The following is a 20,734-nucleotide window of genomic DNA, read 5'->3' as shown; positions in this document are numbered from 1 at the left end:
CTCGGCCCGCGTGGGGACCGGCCGAACCGTCCCCAAGGCTCCGGGCACGTCGCTCTCCCTTGGTCCCGCAGCTCCGAGCCCGGGCACGACGTCTGTCCCCCGCCGAGACGCCCGGCCCCTCTCCGGACCCCGCGCCCTCGGGGTCCGCGCCTCGCCCGACGGAGGCGGCTGGAGAAGAAGCCCCGGCTCGCAGCGCCAACAGCATTAGCCAGCCCCGGAGGGAAACACGGCTTTGCTCTGCCCCCCTCCACCTCCCCTGCCCCACTTTTCTTTTTCCTGGCTACCTCGCATTAAAAAAAAAAAAAAAAAAAAAAAAAAAAAAAAAATCGCTCCAGCTTGGCAAAGGCTTTCCTATTGTTTCCCAGACAAACAGCGAAGCGGCTGGGAGTTGCCATCCCTGCTAGGTTTGCTCGGTGCCCCTGGCAGCCTTTGATCCGCAGCGGCTCCAGCCTTCGGGCTCCGCCGGGGGGCCACGGACCGAGGGGCAGCCGCGGCCCTTCCCGGCGCCCTGGGGGCTGCCGCTCGGGCTCCCTGCGGGCACGCAGGGTCTGGCAAGCGCCTGCAGCCTGATGGGGGCTGGAGAGTGTCAACGTAACCCCCCCCTCCCCAACCATCTCCACCCCAGTCCCTGCTGGCTGCAGGCGGCCCGCTGTCTCCCCGACGGGGCGCACCGGGGGAAGGGGGGCGGCTTGTTATGCCCTCCCGGGGCCGATGCAGAGCCCAGCTGGAGTTCCAGCTCGGCTGCCTTAACTCCGTGTCCCTGGATGGGGCAAGGGAGGGGATCAAAGCAAGCAGACAGGCATCAAAGGTTCCTCTGTCATTGGCGGATCAAAATCTGAACTGTGGAGATCCCACTTTTAACTCTGGGTCTAGAAACGCTAGGGAAAGATCTCCCAGCAAGGGATTTCAGTTTTAGCTTCTAGTTAACAAAGAGCATTTTAGAAAGGCCCTCAGCGAAACAGCGGTTTAGCCAACCTCAAAGCTTGAAAAAAAAGTTTGAAGAAAAAATGAGACCGCACAAAGCACTGGGATTTAGCAGTCCACAAGCACACCAGCTCTCCCAGCCTGCAGGCGCTCTCCCGCTGCTTTAAAATGAGACCCCTTGTTCTGGTACTCCTCTCCGGGCACCAAGGGGCAGGAGGTGTGCCAGTCCAGCTGCCGTCGGGCGCTGGGGCCATCTTCGCTGTTATTTGCTCGTTGATATATGGGAAATCTTCATGCGGCTCTGAGAGTAATATATAGGTATTAGGTTTCAAGAAAGCAGGAAGTAATAAATATTTTAATAAAATGCCTCTCCACAGTACTACAGTATCGAGCTAGGATTCGAGTACAATGTATATAGACAGAAAAAGTCTTGCATACCCGAGACCGTGCTGGTTATTTCCAGCTATACCAGTTGGTCTAAAAGTGAGGGTGAAATGTATAACTTTATACAGTCCTCGCCTCGCTTGCATCCTTAGATCATCATGGCCACAATGGCACTACTTCTGCATGTGAACTCTGAAAATTTTAATAGAAGACATTTGCTCCACTTGTTGTAAAGACCAGGGAATGACTCCTGAGAGGTTTTTTTTCCTGGTGGTGGCAAAAACTGATGATAATTTAAAAAAAGCAAGCAAGTAAGCAAACAATCCTTTCTCTCCCTCTTGCCTTGCTCTCCTGCTTGACTCATCTCTTTCAAGCCAATAAACCTTTGCATGGGCACCCAGGGGAAAAGTTTGCAACAGCTAGGCTTCTTAGCTCTTGTGGTCAACAGAGATGGATTGGTTTTTCCATGCAATGCTTCTGAGCACTTGAGTTGCGATCTGAGATGTTCTTTGCTTTGATCCCGAGAATCTAAGCGAGATGTATTCCTTGGAAGTGCCAGTCTTTTTGTCTGTTTGCTGAGACAGTCTGGAAAATCCTCTTTGGACCGACTGGGGAAATTTAGACTTCATGAATTTCTCCCCACCTTTAGCTCCTAGGCTGCATGTGGAGTCTTTCCTTGAGGCTTAGACTGAAGAATTGAGGCTGGCTTGAAGGCACATCGGGTAGCAGCCATCACCGCGTGTCCTGCAGAGCGCAAAGCTCTCTGCAAGGAGCCCAGCACTGGGCTAGTCTTGGTGCGTAGTTATTCCTGCGTACAGGCTATGCTGGATGCAAATAACTTGGATGTGGAACAAGCCTCATTTTAGGAGAATATGCCAGTCTTTCTCATTGAAGAAATTTTCATTTATTGTTTGAGCCTTCCCCCAGTGAAACCATCAGACCCACCTGTGAGCACTGCAGGGCAGCTCCGCTCCTGTGGAGAACTAAGTTTGCAGTTTGGGAATTGAGAACCAAGACATATTTCGGGAGTTCCTGTCTGAACATTTACATTCAGCTAGTGACATATACCACAAGGAAGAAATGTTCCCCTCTTTTCTTGGGCTGGCCTTAGCTCTTCCTGGAAAAGATCAGTCTTCCCAGAAGGACAGAATGCCACTCTGACAAAATCACCACTGAAATTATCCAGCCCTCTCGTAACAAGGATAATCACATCATTACGTGCCAAGATTTGCAATCCAACTACTGTCCTATCTCTTATGTAAATACAGAGCAATAGGGGCCAGTTTGGTTTTATTTATCTATTTTTTTTTTTTTTAAGTTGGTGAACTTGCATGAAGTTAAAATATACAAAATTTGAATTTTAAATTGGTCCAGGAGACCCAGTTTAGATTCCATCTGCTACGTTGGAGAGTAGCATTGCCTTCTGCTCGGCAAGACATTTGGTTCATTAATGTGGATCAACATTGCCATCCTGTGGCCAAGAAGATGAACTGTCGTGACTGGGTAGCTCGCAGGAAATCAGTGTGGTAATCTCTAGTCTTCTGGTAGATGGGCTAGTTTTCTGTCTTGAAAGAAAGAGGTCTTTGTTTGATTTACAGCAGTTCGCTCGTCCTGGTCCACCGCTGTGCTTTCTCTCTAGGACATGTAGAGCAATCACCTAGGAAAACCACCATTTTCTACAGACATATTTCCATTGGCTTTCTGGATATTGATTTTAATTTGTCTTCTGTGGTGCAGTCAATGAAACCCTTCTTGGTAGGAAGCCAGCGCTTGGCAGTGAGTGTTTGGAAGATTGGCTCCTTGCTGATAACAGTTTTTCAGATGTTATTTTCCAGACTTTTTATCACTAAAGCACACAAGAGAGATACCAGGATTTTAGTCAGATCCTTTCAAAACCCAGTGGTTAAAGTAGATGCAATGACTGTTTTACCCTGGGCAATCAGCCTCCCCTGCAGAAAGCGTGGCAAACCCCTCGTGGCATCATCAAGCTTTCACTATATACGTCCATGTTTCTATTTTAGCTAGCAGTGTTCAAGGTATGCAAAGAATTAAGGTTGGCTCAAACTTACGTTGTATGTGTGCTGTCAGTACTGGACTTCAGCTTGCATAAATCTACTGGCTTCAGTGAGGTTGCATCAATTTGTCATTTGATTGAATGGTGTTAGCAACTGAACCTGATGTATTTATTCAGAGCTGAGATCTGGGTGATTTGGGACAACGAGGGCTGCTCTGCCGTAAGGAAGGCAAAAAAGCCAAATAAATGCATACAAAAAATTAGGTGATTGTAAATAAAGAAAAACACGATAAGTGTACCTGCTTGGTGTCGTAGGAACAAGTAAACGCTTTCTTACCCAGAAGTGTGAAATTGTACCCGTGTTAAACTTTGCCTCCAGCACTGACGTGCGAGGATATGCTGGTGATGGGACTCTAGCACGCTTAAGTCAGATGCATGATGCAACTAAATCCAGTTCAAATAGATTTCGAGTAGGGATGATGGTGAATCCTTAGTACATTATTCTATCTTTCACAGCAAGGAAGTGTTGCTCTGGGTCTTGATGAGATTAATGGATCACTGAGGAAAGATCAAAGCTCTGGGTTTTGAAAGAATAACCAAATTAAAAATGCAAATTTAGTTAAGTCCTTGTGTTTTTAAACTGCAACAGTAGATTGAGGCGCTCAGCTCTTACTGATTTCTGTGGCAGCCCAACCAAGACAGCAAATTCAAAGTAGCACTTTGGAAATGCCATCACTTGTACTTACAGCAGTATAGCCATGGGCCTTTGGTTCTCACTTACACACACAGCTCTGCAACAGTGCAAGTCCACTTCAGCAGAGCTTCTACAGACTGGTGTACAAGAGATGAGCTAGCTTTGTTTTTTCTCCTTCTATGCTGCATCACTTGCACTGAATAGTCTGTAAAAACAACACAAAACGGGGGAGAGACCTGTCTTTTCAGAGAGAAAAAGCAGAAGGAAACTTGGCAGACAGTGGGGTAACATTGTCTTGTGGATCTTGGGAGGCTAGAAGTCAGATCAGTAAGGCAGACCGTGGTAAGTCTTTAAAGATTTACAGCGAGTTACTTTATCAGAAAGAATTTCAGGATATAAATGTGATAAAAATGAGTAAGGAGGCTGAAACCGAGGGACTTCTTTGATATCCAAGAGTCTGTTATCAGTGGGAGACAGATACATAAACACATGGCAATTATTGCTAATTGAAGAATCAGGCGAAATGCCTTGTCTTTGCTGGAACGTTGTCAGCTGAATTTCTGAAGTAGTTTGTGCATGTTTTTGAGGCTGGTAGTTTGTAAGTCTTCTAATCCTGCTTCTGAGACCCTTAGGTTTGATTGGAGTGTCAAATACTTTTTGCATCGCAAAGGCATGCTGTCTGCTCCACACGTTGCAGAAGGAAAGCAGGACTAGTTCAGAAACGGTCCTTGGCATGATGTAAGCATTTAACTCCCATATGGCACTGGCATAGTCGTAGTAACTAGATGGACCTATGGGCTTTCCTATCTCAGCACCAGGAACTGGATACCAGAGGGTAAATAGAAACTCTCCAGAACCTTTGAAAAGTAGTCCCTATCTTGGTACATCATCTTTCATTTTACTCCTCGGTCTGTGTTTCAGATTAAAGGTTCTTCCGTGCAGTCTTTTTTAAATCTAAATTGGCTTTGGGCCAAATCCAGTTACTGTTAAAGTCACCAACAAAATGACCATTGATTTCAATGGGAGCAGGGGTTGTAGGAGCTTCTCCTCTGGAAATTACCTAGCAGGCTGCTTGAGGGTTTTAAGTAGAAATGTCGTTAGGTGGCACAAAAATTACATAGATGCTTATTGCTATTGTTGCCTCTTCAGGACTGATGCCTTAGGATTATGTGCGTGAAAGCAGAAATTATCGCATATGATCTATGATTCTCCAGTGTTGGGGAGAAGAGATGCTCTGTGAGTGGCAGTGCTGGCCTGCAGTCTGTCATGGATTTACTCCATTAGAAGATTTCAGCATATGTTTTAAATAGCATGCCTCTCGATCAAGGGAATTCTTGCTAAATAAGCAATAAACACTATTGTATTACATTGTATTCACTAAGCTATATATATACATATGTACAATGGCAAAACAAAAATATCACTCAGGATTGTACTAGTTGTAATAAAAGTAGCTTCAAAATACGCTTCTTCTCCCATAAAACTGCTTGCAGCTATAAGGTCAGAGCTTACTGCATAAAGCCATTGCATCCTCAGGGATGCCTGTGAGGGACTGCCTCCGTGCGGGGGTGTTTCTGTGGGCTCAGTCCTGGGTGCTGCAGCGGGCATCGGAGCTGCTTGCAGGCTGTTTGCAAGGGTGATGCTCCAGGACTTGGCTCCTTACGCTGGCAGGAGAGAGAAGGGGTTATGGTGCCTTAGCTGCATTCCCCGTGCCGGTGATGTGTCTGTGGCCCCGCGTACCTCGTGGGAGGTGGTGGCATGACCCTCAGTGGGCTGCGGGTGGGAGCCGGGGTCCCCAGGCTCTTTCTCTCCATGGCATCGTGCAGAGTGCTGGGAAGCTGAGCTAGGGCACTGCAGGAGAGGGGTCCTGCAACCTCTCATACTGTTGTCAGTCCATTAACTGGCTCTCTCTTGCCTTCTCCTTTCTGTTTCAGTTGGTGGTAGCTATGGGTACTTCCCCACGGACGTTCCTGATCCTGGGATGTTTTCTCACAGGTAATGTTCCTCAGTCCTCTAAGCCTCTCCGCTCCTATTCCTTTGTAAGTTTGTATTTAAGCTTGCTTTCATTGTGCCCACAATAACAAACGCCAAATGGTTGCCAGCTGGCTACAGACTGTTTTTCTGCCCTTCCCTTCGGTAGGCTAAGACCAGACCCGTGGAGAAGGCAGTACTTTTGCTAGCCTGTGCCAGCCACTTTGGCACCCCTACAGCTGCTATAACCCCCTCCCCGTTTTCCCTGCCTTGCGCAGGGAAAGTGAGCCTGCCTACCTCCGGCTGTCCCAGCCCTGCCCCACTGGGGTTTCTCCAGCAGTGTGGTGCAGGCGAGGCTGCCTGTGTGGGCTCCCCGCATCCTCCCACGCCGCACCACCGAACCGCCCTCGCCGGGGCTGCCTGCCGAGCCTCCCGACATCTGCCGAGAGAATGGTGCTGGGAGGGGAGGGCAGGGTTTGCCACAGGGCGCCAAATATAGAAAGGGCCTGTAAACTGAGATAACACGTGCAGGAGTGAGAAACTGGTTTCAAAGAGAGTCTGGACTCCTGCTGCCGGTTTATTGCACAGAGCCCACTTTCGCGCCGTGGGCCTAAGTGCTTGTTTATCGTGGACTACCCTATCTGTTTTGTACGGGTCACTCGATAGACTGAAACAACACGTCTGTTTCCCTGGTGAATTCCCTATTTTTTTAGGGTGTGGCTCCGCTAATTTTGCTTCTGGGAGTTGGACCTGCACCAGCCCACCTACAAATTACGTAGGCTTGCAAATCTGAGCCTGTAACTGGAGATTGCATCTGAAAACCAGTGCCATCTACAACATCTAGTTCAGTGAATTACAGTTTTATTTGGCTATAAACCTTCTCTACATTTTGGCTAGAGGTAGACCCGATGCACAAATTTTCAGTGTAAGCCCCTGCTCCGGCCTTTTGCAGAAATAGAAGCCAGATGTAAAATGCAGGTGTTGGTCTTGGGAAGTGGTTTCGAACTTTCGGTTGTGAGCTTACTCGAAGGCTGACAGAACTGCTGGTTTCCTGACCATTGCTGGAAGGAGCTGTAAGATGCCCATGACCCAGCAGCCAGGGTGCAGGATTCACTGGTCTGCAGCAGCGCCGAGCCCACGTTTGGGGCTGGGAAGCTGAGATGTGCACTGGGAGCCATCTCTAACTTCACATCTGTCTTTCACCTCTGGATTTGACAAACAGAAGTCAGCAAGCAAACACTTAGCATTTCAAAGGGAAACCGTTTGCCATCTTGTGGGCAAAGCTCTGGCTTTTAACAAGGGCGAATTTCCTGGGACATCAGCATGTCTGAAATGATCAGAAAAAGAGCTGCTCTGGATCCACTCTGCTTGCTTTCACATCCCCGTGCTGAGGCTGTTCTGTGTGTTCACATGCTATTTATTCATGTCTTTTTGCAGGACCATTCCTAACATTCTGCCAGCTTCCTCTGCCGACTATTGTTCCCAATAGGAATGAAATGGTGGTACAGCTGAATTCCAATTTCACGCTCAAATGCTCTGGAGACAGCGAAGTGAGCTGGCAGTACCCAGTGACCGAGGGAAGCCACAGGATAGACATTAGACATGAAGAAAACAACAGTGGCCTCTTCGTGACGGTGCTCGAAGTAGGAAATGCCTCAGCCGCTCATACGGGCTCATATGTTTGCTATTATAATCACACTCAAGTGGAGGATGGGGAAGTGGAAGGGAAGGACATCTACGTCTATGTGCCTGGTAAGTGGGGGATGCCGCAGCTGTACCTGGAGGTTTGGATGGGAGAGCTGAACTCTGGATGTTCAGAAGAGGAATATTGCTGGTGGCAATTTGCTGTCAGAAGAAGATAAATGACCCCAGGGCCATTTCCTAACGTGTAAATCAAGACCAGCCCCTGTGAGTCTACGGATATGTTCCTCTTTCCTTCTATCGGTTTTCGTTTTTTTTGGTAAGAGTTTTAGTTCTCAAGAAGAGGGATGGATTTGCAACTTCAGAGCTGAGGTCTTCTGACCACCAGGGGCTAGGTAGTAGTCCTTGGTGACCAGGTCAGCTTGGCTGTGGGAGCATGTCCAGCCTTCGGGTTTGCCTGGCCCCCAGGTGGGCGTTAACGTCAATGGCAGTCCTTTCAGGGGTGACTTGGGTGGATGGTTTGGGACGTGTACTGACCAAACCAGTGCCATGTCTGACACTAAAGCAGTTGCCAGATGAGGAAGGCCATACCTCGTTCTTAACTGGAATTAGGCTTGAACTGAGAACTGGAAAAAGCTTGTGTGTGCATAGGGCCTGGGAAGTATAAAGCAACAGAGATGTCTTGGAGGCGGCTGTCACAAGGGAGAGCGAAATGAGAAGTGTTGTTGCTGGCCAGTCTGATGCAAGATTAAAAATATGGTGCTACCATGCAGTGCCCTGTAATTTTCAAAGCACACACAGCCTTCCCAGGTCCTGCGCCGCCTTTCTCTTTAGTGGTGGAAAACTTGTTGGACCCAGAAGAAATGGCATCCCTTCTTTTTGGAAGTACCTATCCCCAGCTTTGCCCTCCCACCCCCTTGTTCCGACTGGAAGTCTGTTTAAAGGCTTTCCACGCTATCCGTGGGATGAAGATCTTTATTATCATAGCTGAGATAGGCACCAGCGGCTGAGCCACAACCGACTGCCTTTGTAAAGCCCTGTCTGTCTAGATGTTTCCTTGGCATTGGCTGGGGTTCAGGGGATGAGTGGCACAACTACAGGGCCAGGAAAGATCAAGCCAGTAGATTTGCAGTAAATATTTTGAACAGGAAACAAAAGAGAGAAGAAGAGATTGCAAATCATCCTGTAAAACTGCAGTATGTTGTGAAGGAGATGACGTCTGCCACTGCAAGGAAGACTGTGGAAGGGGAAAAAAGTCAAGAAACAATAACGGGACTTGTTTTAAAGGCTGTTTTGCAGTGGCATTAAGTTTCTGCACTTCACGATGCGTGATTCAAGGACAGTGATTCTTCCAAGGCTTTTTCTCCATTTCCCACAACAAATGTAAAGTGTTTACGTTCATTCTTGAAGCAGGATGTTTCGGCAGAGGCTGCAGGCTTTGGCACGTGTATCTCAATTTCTAAACAGCTCTAACCAAATCACCAGAAGATGTTGTTGGTGTTAAGCAGTTTTGTAACTCACTCAGTGAAGGAATATAAAGGCAAGAGATGGAAGATTTCTTCAAGAGGGCTTTTTGGTTTGTTTTTTAAAAGCCTCTAGACATCAGCCTACCAGATTTGCAGGGCAGAGACACCCTGTAATTTTTTCCACTCACTAACCATCAAGATGTCATAAATGCAGAAACATATCCTTTTCTCCAAATTATAGAGGGTGTTTCTGTTTCCACTATAAACTTTGTCTTTACAATTGTTTTTCCTGCAATGAATTAGGAGGGCAATGGGTGGCAGCAACCCACTTTAGCCAAGGAGGATTACGTTGAGACTTCACACAATATCCTATTTTCACTAACAGCACACAGAAAACCAAACTAGGTGAATCCTGTTTCTGTTTTAAATTACAGTGGGAAAATGAATACATGAAGTTGGCAGCATCTTTGGGATGGAGCGCTGTGTTTGGAATATTGCTACAAAGAGCCTGCCAGTGCAGCAGAAAGTCTATTGTTGGAGGGATTTGGATTTCTATTTATTAAATTTTATTATAAAGCTTTGCACAGAAGCTTCAGGCTAGCAGGGATTATTTGTTTATTGCGAATGGCCAAATGGAGATAATTTGAGGGCTATGCTTTTTAAATTGGCTATATTATGCAATTGTGTTTTAAACTCAGACTTTGGATTGGAAAGTTGGCATATATTTTGTTGACTTCAAAAGAAATAAAACTACCAGGTGTTTGTTTGCTTTTGTTTCTGGTTGAATACCATATTTTGAAAACCACATGCTGTGACCATAATTAACTGTGTCTCATAACTATAGTGTTGGACATGTTAGAAATGCATGAAGATAAGTACCTTGAACTATTTTTGATGAAATGTGGCTTTAATGGTGTTCAACATAAACAACATGAAACTGATTTCCACTTTTTAACATGGAAAGTGTTTGGATTTTTTTTTTCTTCTCTGCTTATATATTGGTTAGGAGACAGCTACTATTACCAAAGGGAAAAAACCCCATCTAACTGAAGAAGAGGAGTGATTTGTGCCAATAAAAGGCAGGATCTTTAGTAATGTTTTTGTGCAGTGAATGTTGCACCTAAGTGCAAAATCTTGTGTCATAAAAATAGAATGTTTAAGTCCAAATTCTTCCCTGAGTTCTTTGCTGTACATATATTTTGATAGAGTTGTCTATGATAAAGTAAATTCAGCTTTACTTTAGTCCTCAGAAATTGCATGAATGTTTTTGCACCCAGAAGTGATTTTCTTGCTTTTTGTCACTAGATATTCCTACAGTGGGGACAAAAAGATATGTCAGAACCAGGTCTAAGGGGATTAATAATACTTAGCATTTTCTGGGGGGAGGGATCATTTGTATTTTTCAATCTGCATCCTGAATTGTCACAAAGGAGCCCAAGCCCTTTCCTGTTTTGTGCTTAGGTCAAATGTCTCACTACAATGTCAGATCAAATAGCAAAACTGAGATACCGCATGCAATTACCATGCCCTACCTGAAATCTCTGAAAAAGTGGGGTAATGAACTGTACTAGTTTCAGTTACGATCTATAAGCGGTCATTGATATCCAATTCTTGTACAAGAAAGTGTAAATTTAACTCTTGTTTTTTACAGACCCAGACATGCCTTTTGTTCCTTCTATACCAGAAGACCAGTTCATCCTAGTAGAAGAAGGTGATCCCACCGTTATCCCTTGTCGGACAAGTGACCCAAATGCTCAAGTGACTTTAATTAACAGTTTAGACAAGGCTGTCTATGCTTTCTATGACAGCAAACAAGGCTTCATAGGGAATTTCCCTGCGGGCTCATATACATGCAAAACAATGGTTAAAGGCGTGGAGTTCAAGTCCGATGAATTCCTCATCTATATTTTGAGAGGTATTTGGTTTTGTTCATTTAAAAAAAAAAAAAGTAATAAAGTTCAGCCCCGTTCTTCCCTCACTCTGTAAGAGCCATATTAGCACAGCATCACAGGGTTACGTCAGATAGTTCTGCAACGATGAGCTCCTTGCTCCTCTGGCAGTATTGCCAGGTACTTAGTTGCTAGTTTACTTAGCAGTTGCATAAAATTTTGATGAGAATAAAGTGTCCTTAACTTTATCTTGTCTCCCAAGTGGTTGCAAGAAAAGTCTTCCATAATCCATGTATTTTCATCCTGTTTGCTGAAACGTAACTTAAAAGATTGGTGTTTCCCAGTCGCTTCAAATCATAGGACTTTGGGTAGTCTGAAAAACAGCATGATTCAAATATTTTGAAAGCAAGGTTTTTATTGGCCAGCGAGGGGTTCTCAAAGACAGTCACTGATTAGCAAAATGAGAAATTGATTTTATACCAAGTGCCTTTTTACAGGGGCATTTGAGATAGGAACTTCTAATTGAAATTTTATGCATGAATAATTTCTTTGTGGGATTGAACTCAATGCCCATACACTTCATGCTTTAAATACAAATTGTTTATACCGGTATAAATCAGCAGCATTTTCCCTGAATTTTCCAGGTAATTCCTCAGTAGAGGAAGTGAAATGGAAATCTCCCCCTGAAATTGCACCATGTAATATTGCATACTTTTAAAAACTAAATCTGCTGTCTCTCTTCTCTTAGCTACTTCACAGCTGCCAGTTGAAATTGAAGCTCTTAAAACTGTCTACAAAACAGGCGAGACCATCGTAGTAACTTGTGTGGTCTTTGACAATGAGGTGGTTAATCTACAGTGGAATTATCCTGGGAAAGTGGTAAATATCTCTCTTTTTTTTTGTTGTTTTATTTTCTTTTGTTCTGTTTGAATGTTGGTAATTACTTATTGGGGAAGAAGGTGGGGTTGTAAAATATTCTTCTCTTCTCTGAATAAGGACAGCTGAGGAGAGAAAACAAAGTAATTTCTTTTACTTTTAGGTTACCACAAAAGAAAGTCAGTCCCAAAAGTTAGAGTTTGCGTTAGTAAGTATGCAAAGCATGAGAGGAAGGAGAGGTATGACTGAGAGTCCATCCTCTGAGGGAGGAATGCTGTCTCTCAAGTCTTGTGCAGGTTCAAAAAAAGAAATGTTGTGGAAATAGAAAGACCTAGGAATGTGTTGAACACATAGAGCTCTGCTGCTGAAGGTCTGAACTTCTAAAATGGCTTTCTTAAACCCTGGGTTCTTGGGCATAATAAAGGACGATGAAGAATCAAGTCCATAGTCTTAATTGGTTTTCCTTATGCAGGTGTAAATTAAAATGACTCTTACAGTCAGTGTAATTACTCACTAATGAGAACCATTTAGTAAGAAAACTTTTGGAGAACCTTGGAAATTTTCAAACTGGCGTAACATCCTTCTGCAGTGAAAATTTTTATTCAGTGAAACTTGATCAGAGGCAGTCCCAGTCAATGGAGGATTTCAGAGTATCTCATGTTAAAAGTCTGGTCACTGCAGGAATGGGGTGGTTGAAGTGTACCTAGTTGTGACCCCAAATCCCACTTTTTATTTAAGTAAGTTAAGAGCACAAGAAGAAAAATTATTTGAGAAGGTTTTGTTCTATTTTCCATGTTACACATCATAATCTCTGCTATATGCCACCTTTCAAAACTAGTGCCATCATAGTTTTTGTTCCAGCCTCTCAAGATAACATGATCTACCATTCTCACCATCCTTCTACTCGCAGGAGTCTTCTCCTTGCCAATAAATTATTCTTGTTTTGAGAACAGGCAGAACATAGAATCTAGCAACTGGTTACTTTTTGTCTGGTGGAGGGGATAAAAATTCACCCTACTTCATGGGTAGGAACTGAACAAGGAAAAGTCAAGTGGCTTTTGTGTCTGAGGAGAAGGTAGCGCATAAGCAGTAAAATGCTCTTTCAGGCTCCTCACCCAAATTTTGAATGGTATTTGCTTTGAGTGAACAAAATACGAGCTCTCAACCTCCTCATCCTTCTGTGCCTGCCCCCAAAAGGGTCTATTTTTATAGACACTTTTTGTGCCTGTGGCTGAAAAATACGTCCCTGACTGAGTAAACAAGTCTTCTGCCATACAGGGTTTAGATGGTTGCTCTCACTCCAGTGGCATCATAGATCCTCAATGGTGTGCTTTCAGCTCAGTTACTTAAGTAAGGTTTTTTTTCCTTCTCCAAACTACAGAAAGAAAAAGGTCTGATAAAACTTGATGATATCAAAGTCCCATCGCAGAAGCTGGTTTACACCTTGACCATTCCTGAGGCATCAGTGAAAGACACAGGGGATTATGAATGTACTGCTCGGCATGCAACCAAGGAGGTTAAGGAAAATAAGAAAGTAGTCATTACAGTTCATGGTATAGTCTGATTTTAGTGTCCAAAAATTATTAACACATTGGAAAACACCATTCTGGAAAAGTGCTGCACAGCGTTGTTTACACAAGGCTTTTTCATTTACAGACAAAGGCTTTGTTCACCTGGAGCCTCAGTTTAGCCCTCTGGAAGCTGTCAATCTACACGAAGTCAAAAACTTTGTCGTCGACGTGCAGGCATACCCAGCACCAAAAATGTACTGGTTGAAGGATAATGTAACTCTGATTGAAAATCTTACTGAGATTGTTACTAGTTCCAACAGAGTCCAGGAAACAAGGTAAAAATATTCTTCTGACCCTTGCTTTCGCATGTTGACTTGAGTTTCTCCCCCAGAAACCTGGGGGCACTGCTCCCGCTCTCTCTTTCCACCTCAGTTTGTTGCTTCTTCCTCAGTGGCATTTAAAAATATTTTTTTTGTTTTCTACTCTAAACGGCGATGCCTAATCTGCCTCATCTTATTCCCTTCATAACATCATCCTCTCCAAACTATAGAAATCTTGGTTTCTGAGCGCTAAGCCTCTTCAGTCCCTCCAACATGTTTCCATACCAATAATTTCTGGCTATTTCCAGTAATATTAAGGGCTTTGTCAGATCCCTGCAGAATATAACTACGCCCACTTGTTTCTCAGTTGTATGTTGGTAGTTATTTACCACTCGAGTAGTGACTTTGGTTAAAGGCATGCTAGAAATGCTACATGTCACTACATTATAATTGCGACATACCCAGATTACATGTTGCATCAAAGCGAATTTTTTTTATGCCTGCTTTAAAAATACAAACAAAGCCTCTCATTTCTGCAGGTTTCAGAGTATATTAAAATTGATCCGGGCCAAGGAAGAAGATAGCGGATATTATACTTTGGTTGCTGAAAATGAAGATGAGATTAAAAGATACACCTTCTCCTTGCTAATACAAGGTGAGGAGCCCCAAAGCCTTGCCCACCAGAACTGATGGCACATGGCAAAGATTTGATCCACTTAGACGTTGGATTGCCTGGAGTATGGAGATAAGAAAGGTGTGAACTGGGGTGTCCAGAGGAGTGCATGCCTGCCGAGTCCTTGGAGCTCTCCTACCCTGATCCTGGCTTTCACTTCTGCACTGGCCTTGAGCCAAAAAGAAACTTTATCCTCCCGCCTAAGTTATTCCAGCTGACAGTGGGGACGATAGCTCATTTAGAATGACATGAGGACGTGGCATAACCACAGCACTTCCTTTTCATGGCTCTAGCCTAGGATCCGCTCTATTCTACGGGAGATAAGGACCTCCTGGACAAGGAGGGTCTCCCTCTGTTGCTAAGCTGTTGGCCAAACACCACCGACAAAAAACCTGCTTTATTTGAAATTTCAGGCTGGTTTTTTTTGTAGACCCTGACGAACACTTTAACAAACTCCTGACTCTTTCTCAGTTCCAGCCCTGATCTTAGACCTCGTGGACGATCACCACGGCTCTGCGGGTGGGCAGACAGTGAGGTGCTTGGCGGAGGGGACCCCGCTTCCTGATGTGGAATGGCTGGTTTGCAAGGACATTAAAAAGTAAGAGGAGCGGGTGCTTTCTTACCTAAATTATGACTTGTCTAGTCCTTGATTAGCTTAACACTATTAGTTATCATGCTGCATTTTCCTCATCAAGGGTGAGTAAGCTCTAGATAATATTTTCCTTTTTAGAGGCACGTTGCTCATATTTCAAGGGTGGTTGTCAGTGCCCTTCCTATTGCATCCTGCAGGAGAAGACACAATGCATCAATTCAGGAGATTTCTCTCATAAAAGCTTTGTGTTCAAGAAGTGAACTTAGCAGATTTCACAGTCCCGGTTTGAGTAAGGATCTCGAGAAGCAACTGTCCCTCCGTTCAGGGAGTTCTTTTCATTTCACAGATAGCTCAGTCTGCTTCATTAATACTCTTTTGTGCCTCTAAATTTTCATTTGTAATTATTTCCCCCCTAATTATAATTTTTGCCTTCAGAGTATTTTAGACACATGGAGTAATTATTCCCATTTTTGCTACTTCTAGACTGGTTCTTTCTGTGGCTACTGGGAGGCTAGTTTTTCCCTGAGAGGTTATCTATCCACCAGGGAGAGGGAAACCGTGCATGGAAGAAGGCTAGGAGCCCTGGGCACCTCCCAGCTGTGTTCCGCTCTCATTGTGCTAAAACCTCTTACTGCCTGGTGGGATGATTGTCCTCCTAGCACTGCCCCAGCGAGCCTTGTACAGCACTAAAGATTCAGGAAGAAACAGAGATCCATCCAGTACTGTAGCTATATGGGATATATAGTGGCACCAAAGTCTATCTATACTGGACCTGCTGGGCTGCATTGTCAGGCCCTCAAAGTGGCAGCAGTGATGAGGATCAGAAGGCAAATTATTCTGAGGGAAGAAAGATGCAGGCTTTTCACAGAGGTGGTCTTAAGCATTTCTGATCTTTAAAAGGATCATTGTCAGAAGAAAGTTGTAGGGAAAGGTGATTCTTTTTTCTGTTCACTCTTCTTCATCTATACCTATGCCCAACGCCCATTCCCCTGTTATTCTTCTCTGCAGGTGCAGCAACGACACCTCATGGACACTTTTGACTAACAATATCTCTGATATACACATGGAAGCCCACCTGGATGAGAAAAACATGGTGGAAAGCCAGGTGACCTTCCAGAAGGTAGAGGAAACCCTGGCTGTGCGATGTGTGGCAAGGAATGACCTTGGTGCTGTTACTCGGGAACTGAAGCTTGTGGCTCCCAGTAAGTTTGCTTTGTATTTCCATGAAATTACAGCAGCCAGTTTGATGCCTCTCTAACACACCTCAGTTCAGTTTTAATAGATAAAAATATGAATTGCTGCAGATAAAATGAAATGAAAGTAGATTTTTTTCCACTCTGGAACATCTGAGAATGAGGCATTCTACGGGTCTTTATGTTGCATCTGGTTTTCACTTACTATGTGGTTCCATGATTCATTTTATCATTTTATGGCCACTGGCTATGGGGTGTTCTCCTAGACAATCTCTGCATTTGGTTTTGAAACAGGAAGGCAGAGCAGCTCTGGGCTTGGAAAGACTTCACAGTCACCAGCCTCAGGATCTGCTCCTGCCACATCTGCAGGACACAGGAACTGCGATGGTAGGGGAGGTGGGTGTCTTATGTGTGTGTGGTGTTCCTCGTAGCTCAGGAGGAAAATGTGGTCTGTCTTTTTATTCCACAGCCTTGCGATCAGAGCTAACGGTGGCTGCTGCAGTCTTAGTGCTGTTAGTGATTGTGATAATTTCACTGATTGTCCTGGTCATCATATGGAAACAGGTAATGTAGAAAAGTATTTCAGTTTGGATGCTGAGCCCTGCTGGTTTTTGATCTGGTCTGAAGTCAGGCACAGGACTAATGGTTGGTTTTGCATTCAATGTGCTTTGCAGAAGCCGAGGTATGAGATAAGATGGAGAGTCATTGAGTCTATCAGCCCTGATGGCCACGAATACATTTATGTGGACCCGATGCAACTGCCTTATGACTCCAGATGGGAGTTTCCTCGAGACGGGTTAGTGCTTGGTAAGTTTCCTCTAAGGGACTAATCTCATTCTTCTCTGGGGAGAAGGATGATTAAGGACAACTCTGAGGTCTCTGCTACCAGGATTGGCAATGTAAGTTATGGCCATGAAGTCCGGAGCCTCAGTTCTCCTTCCGCATCCTCTTCTTCTCCTGCAGTGGTGTCAGCCTTGAGCTCCTTGCGTTAGTGTCTCCCGCACCTCCGTTCCAGCTCTCCTCCACATGCCCCGCGTGCAGTGCCCACCTCCACGTAGCTTAGGGGGCCCCTCCCAGCATTGAATGCCCTCTTCAACACTCACTTCTGCTAAGGCACCCGTAAGAAGTGCATCAGCATTTTTTACTTGCAAGACATTTATATACTTAAGTGCAAGACATTTACATACTTAAGTGCAGAGGCCAAGGGAAATCTGCAAGTAGTTATGTAGTTTTATTAAAAATATTTTTTAAATTATTAATCCATGGTGTGCACATGGCAGTGCTGATAACTGCATAACTTATTTTTGTGGCTACTGTTCTTCCTTCCCCTCCTGCTTTCTTGCTTTGTTACTCCTGCATTGGAGTTCATACAGAATTCAGTTGTAATTACTTCTTCAAGGCCGGCCCAATCTGTCACTTGTATCAATTGAAAGTATAGACTATAGACAATTTTAATGCTCTATCCAGATAGTGCTTTAAATATATGAGGCTTCCCTCTCTTGGAGGTATCAGTGCACCAAGCTGTATCACAAAATACAGGAGAAGAAGATAAAATATGGTTTTTGTTGGATATATTTTAAGAAACAGACTCCCCTGGTGTAGTTCTCCTTCCCCATCGCAGAGGAAGAATTGATGTTAATTCTTGAAAGAAGCAGCACAAAAAGTTCTGGTTCAGGAATGATACCCTTTAATTAAATTCATGTTGCTAATTGAAAACTAGAGGAGGGTAGATATTTAATGGAATTATTTTATTTCAACCCAGACTTTAATTATATGCCTAAATAGGATTTGTCAGGTCTGAGCTGTTAACAGACCACCACTGTGACTTGGTCTCCCTCTGACTCATAAGCACCATCCTACTTCAATGCCTTCCTGTTTACAAGTATATTCAGGACAGTCATTGCTTTAAATACTAATGCTAGATGTCCTTTTAGTGATCTGGATCGCACAAGCATTCTTCTTGACACGGTTAACATTTACCCGCTGGCAGTTTTGCCATATGAAATGCTTGCTGGTGGGGACCTCTTTTGTTTCTGGGACTGGTAATTCTGTTTTGTGCGGGTTTTCTCCTGTCGAAGTGGGAGATAACAGCAAAGCAATGACACCTTTAGCTCAGGGAGGCTCTGAAGCAGGATACAAACACATTTTGGCTCAGCCAGATGAGCATTTCCCATCCTAGCTGTGTAAGCCAGCTGGCATTTATTTGTTTTTCTAGCTAGTAGTGCCTGGAGTGCAGTGCTGCGTTACATGCCAACTCTGAATGTTGGCTGGATAGAGCTTCAATTGATAAATTTGGGTTACACTGCAAACTTCCCTTTGCTATCACGCCTCCACAATGTATGTAGTGTGCTGCTGCTTAAAGCACTCAGCAGCCAGCGCAAGTCTGGGAGATGGGTAACAGAATGAGAAATGCAGTAAGGCAGTGAGCTGTTTGAATGCCACTGCCTTTTCCTGGCCCTGGGAAGTGGCAAGGTCCCAGCAGGAGCTGGACCTCCTCCTTTGTCTGGACGGCAGAGGGCAGGGCCTTTTGAGGAACGGGGTCCAAATGCTACTGTTTCTCAGGATCCCGGGGTGGCTGTAAAGAGAGGGAAGAATTGCTCCTATCGCTTCCCAGCAAGCCACCCATTTGTCCTGGTGATCTTAATAAAATGAAATGCTGGTCTGACACTGAATCAGGCCCATCCCCATTTGCAAAAGGCAAGTTAAGATTCAAGTAAGACGGCAATTAGGGATGTGGTACCTAATTTCTCATGAGGCTAAAAACTGGATGTAGATTGTTTGGCTTTTGATATAGACCAAGAGAGTTATGGTTTAATTTGGGGTGGGCTGATCATCCCAGTTCAATTTTAGCCGAAGAAGCACCCAGCTGAGAAGACTGTGTCTGGAACGAACTCACAGACTTCACCTTTGTATTTGTGTCCCCCCGAGCAGAAAAACAGCACCTCTCCGACAGGCTCAGCGGATAAGCTTTATGGATGGGTACAGAGGCTGAAATAGCTCTCACCCCCAGGCGCTGTTCCTCCATTAGTCTGAGGGGCCTTGAGCTGCCGCGGTGTCCTCACCGTCCCTCTGTGGCGGAGAAGCAGGGTTGCTCCTCCGGCGAGCGGATCACAGCCGTGCCTTTGTGCTAAGAAAAGTACACACACGCTATAACTTTGGTCTCCACTGAAGGCCTCGACATCAAGAATGTGATGGCATTACAGATGCCTCCAGCTCTGGAGCAGTCAGCTCCCACCTGGCTCCAAATTTCAAGTGTAAAACACATGGGGCTTGGGCTACGTCTGCGGAGAGGGGTGAAAAGGGGAAATAGCAGTGATCACTCCCCGCCGCTCCGGAAGCGCTCTCACTGTCTCCACATGCACCCCGGCTCGGCAGAGGTGATGGAGAGGGAGATGTGCGCCTCGTGCTCAGCCGACAATATGGTTTGGGGAGGAATTGGCTCGCGAAGACAAGAAGATCAAGGAGCATCAGCAAATGCCATCGCATTCTGAAGGGCTGCATCCTGCCATATGGCTCCCAGACCTTCGGTCTGAAAAGTCTCAGGGGGCAAATTTCAGACTCAGGTTGTTTGAATTAGTCTGAAATTTAGTGGGAAGCTTTCTCACATCCTGATTGGGAAGGATAACCTTTGGAGGACAGGAATCTTGAAAAGAAATCACGTAGTTTTTGTGTGCGTGACAAACTATGCTGTCATACTCTTGGAGAGGTTCTTCAGTGGTAACTCAGCTAAGCGGTCTTTAACCGTTTCTTGTGCTTGTTAGTGATGCAGATATCGTTCGGTTGAAATTTTCTTTTAAAAGCATGTATACAATAAAAATGGGGGCTGTAGCTAGAGGATAACAGAAACGTATGGGATTGCATGCCAGATAACACCTTCAGAAGCATAAAAGGCGGCAAGTTCAAACTGCAAACGAACGTCAAAGACAAAATGCCGTATATCTTCATAGTAAAAGTCACTACTTATTCTTTCTGTGTTGGAAGTCAAAAAGTAACATAAAATAAAATAGAGAGCTTCTCAGGAATATGAAAATATCCTGGCATCTGGAGCTCATATACAGGTTAGTTCACTGAGAAAGCGTAGCCTTGATGAACTTGCTCTTCAATACGGAAACTATGAAATAGAGTATTTTGGAGTATGTTTGTGCAGTTCATATTTCTCTAAAATCTCACTCAATCTGTACACAATTCTTCTGCACACTGTATCCATATCAGGAGACAGGATATGATAATCCAAAATTTTTGTCTAAATTGATTTGTGGGAAGAGTTAAGCGTGTATAAACATTAGCTGTTTCATTCCAGCACTTGGAAATTTGCAATAAAATTTATTCCAGCATATGAAACACACTTGTACATTAAACTTCAGAGAAGTTTCCCCTCATGTGTGACCAACATGTATTTCAGCTTCTTGCAGATCACTAATGGCCCTGCTTGTCTATTTCTAAATGTGCTGTTGATGCGCTTCGGTCTATCTTACTGCTAGATGTATCCAGCATTGATGCAATGGCCTGAAACTACAACTAAGGAGTCCAATTCAGATTTTTAAGTAAAGGACACAGCTGTACTGTAGTCAAGTGCTGACTGAGGC

At 44.6% G+C, this 20,734-nt stretch overlaps 1 protein-coding gene across 3 annotated transcripts in view; it reads left to right on the top strand.

Annotated features, from left to right (window-relative positions):
• Positions 1–20,734, top strand: part of PDGFRA (platelet derived growth factor receptor alpha) — a 35,801-nt gene that overhangs the window by 2,071 nt on the left and 12,996 nt on the right. For all 3 annotated transcript variants that reach the window (XM_049831446.1, XM_049831456.1, XM_049831436.1), the window contains exons 2-12: positions 5,951–6,011; positions 7,425–7,739; positions 10,746–11,009; positions 11,732–11,862; positions 13,241–13,412; positions 13,516–13,705; positions 14,230–14,345; positions 14,835–14,961; positions 15,964–16,157; positions 16,618–16,712; positions 16,823–16,955. In XM_049831446.1, coding sequence (XP_049687403.1) covers positions 5,963–6,011; positions 7,425–7,739; positions 10,746–11,009; positions 11,732–11,862; positions 13,241–13,412; positions 13,516–13,705; positions 14,230–14,345; positions 14,835–14,961; positions 15,964–16,157; positions 16,618–16,712; positions 16,823–16,955 — 1,786 coding nt within the window. In that variant the 5' untranslated portion in view covers positions 5,951–5,962. The remainder of the gene's footprint in view (positions 1–5,950; positions 6,012–7,424; positions 7,740–10,745; positions 11,010–11,731; positions 11,863–13,240; positions 13,413–13,515; positions 13,706–14,229; positions 14,346–14,834; positions 14,962–15,963; positions 16,158–16,617; positions 16,713–16,822; positions 16,956–20,734) is intronic.

Source organism: Accipiter gentilis, chromosome 3, assembly GCF_929443795.1.
Source record: "Accipiter gentilis chromosome 3, bAccGen1.1, whole genome shotgun sequence".
Classification (NCBI taxonomy): Eukaryota; Metazoa; Chordata; class Aves; order Accipitriformes; family Accipitridae; genus Astur; species Astur gentilis.
Note: the sequence above shows the minus strand (reverse complement) of the source record. Positions and strands in the feature narration are given on the sequence as shown.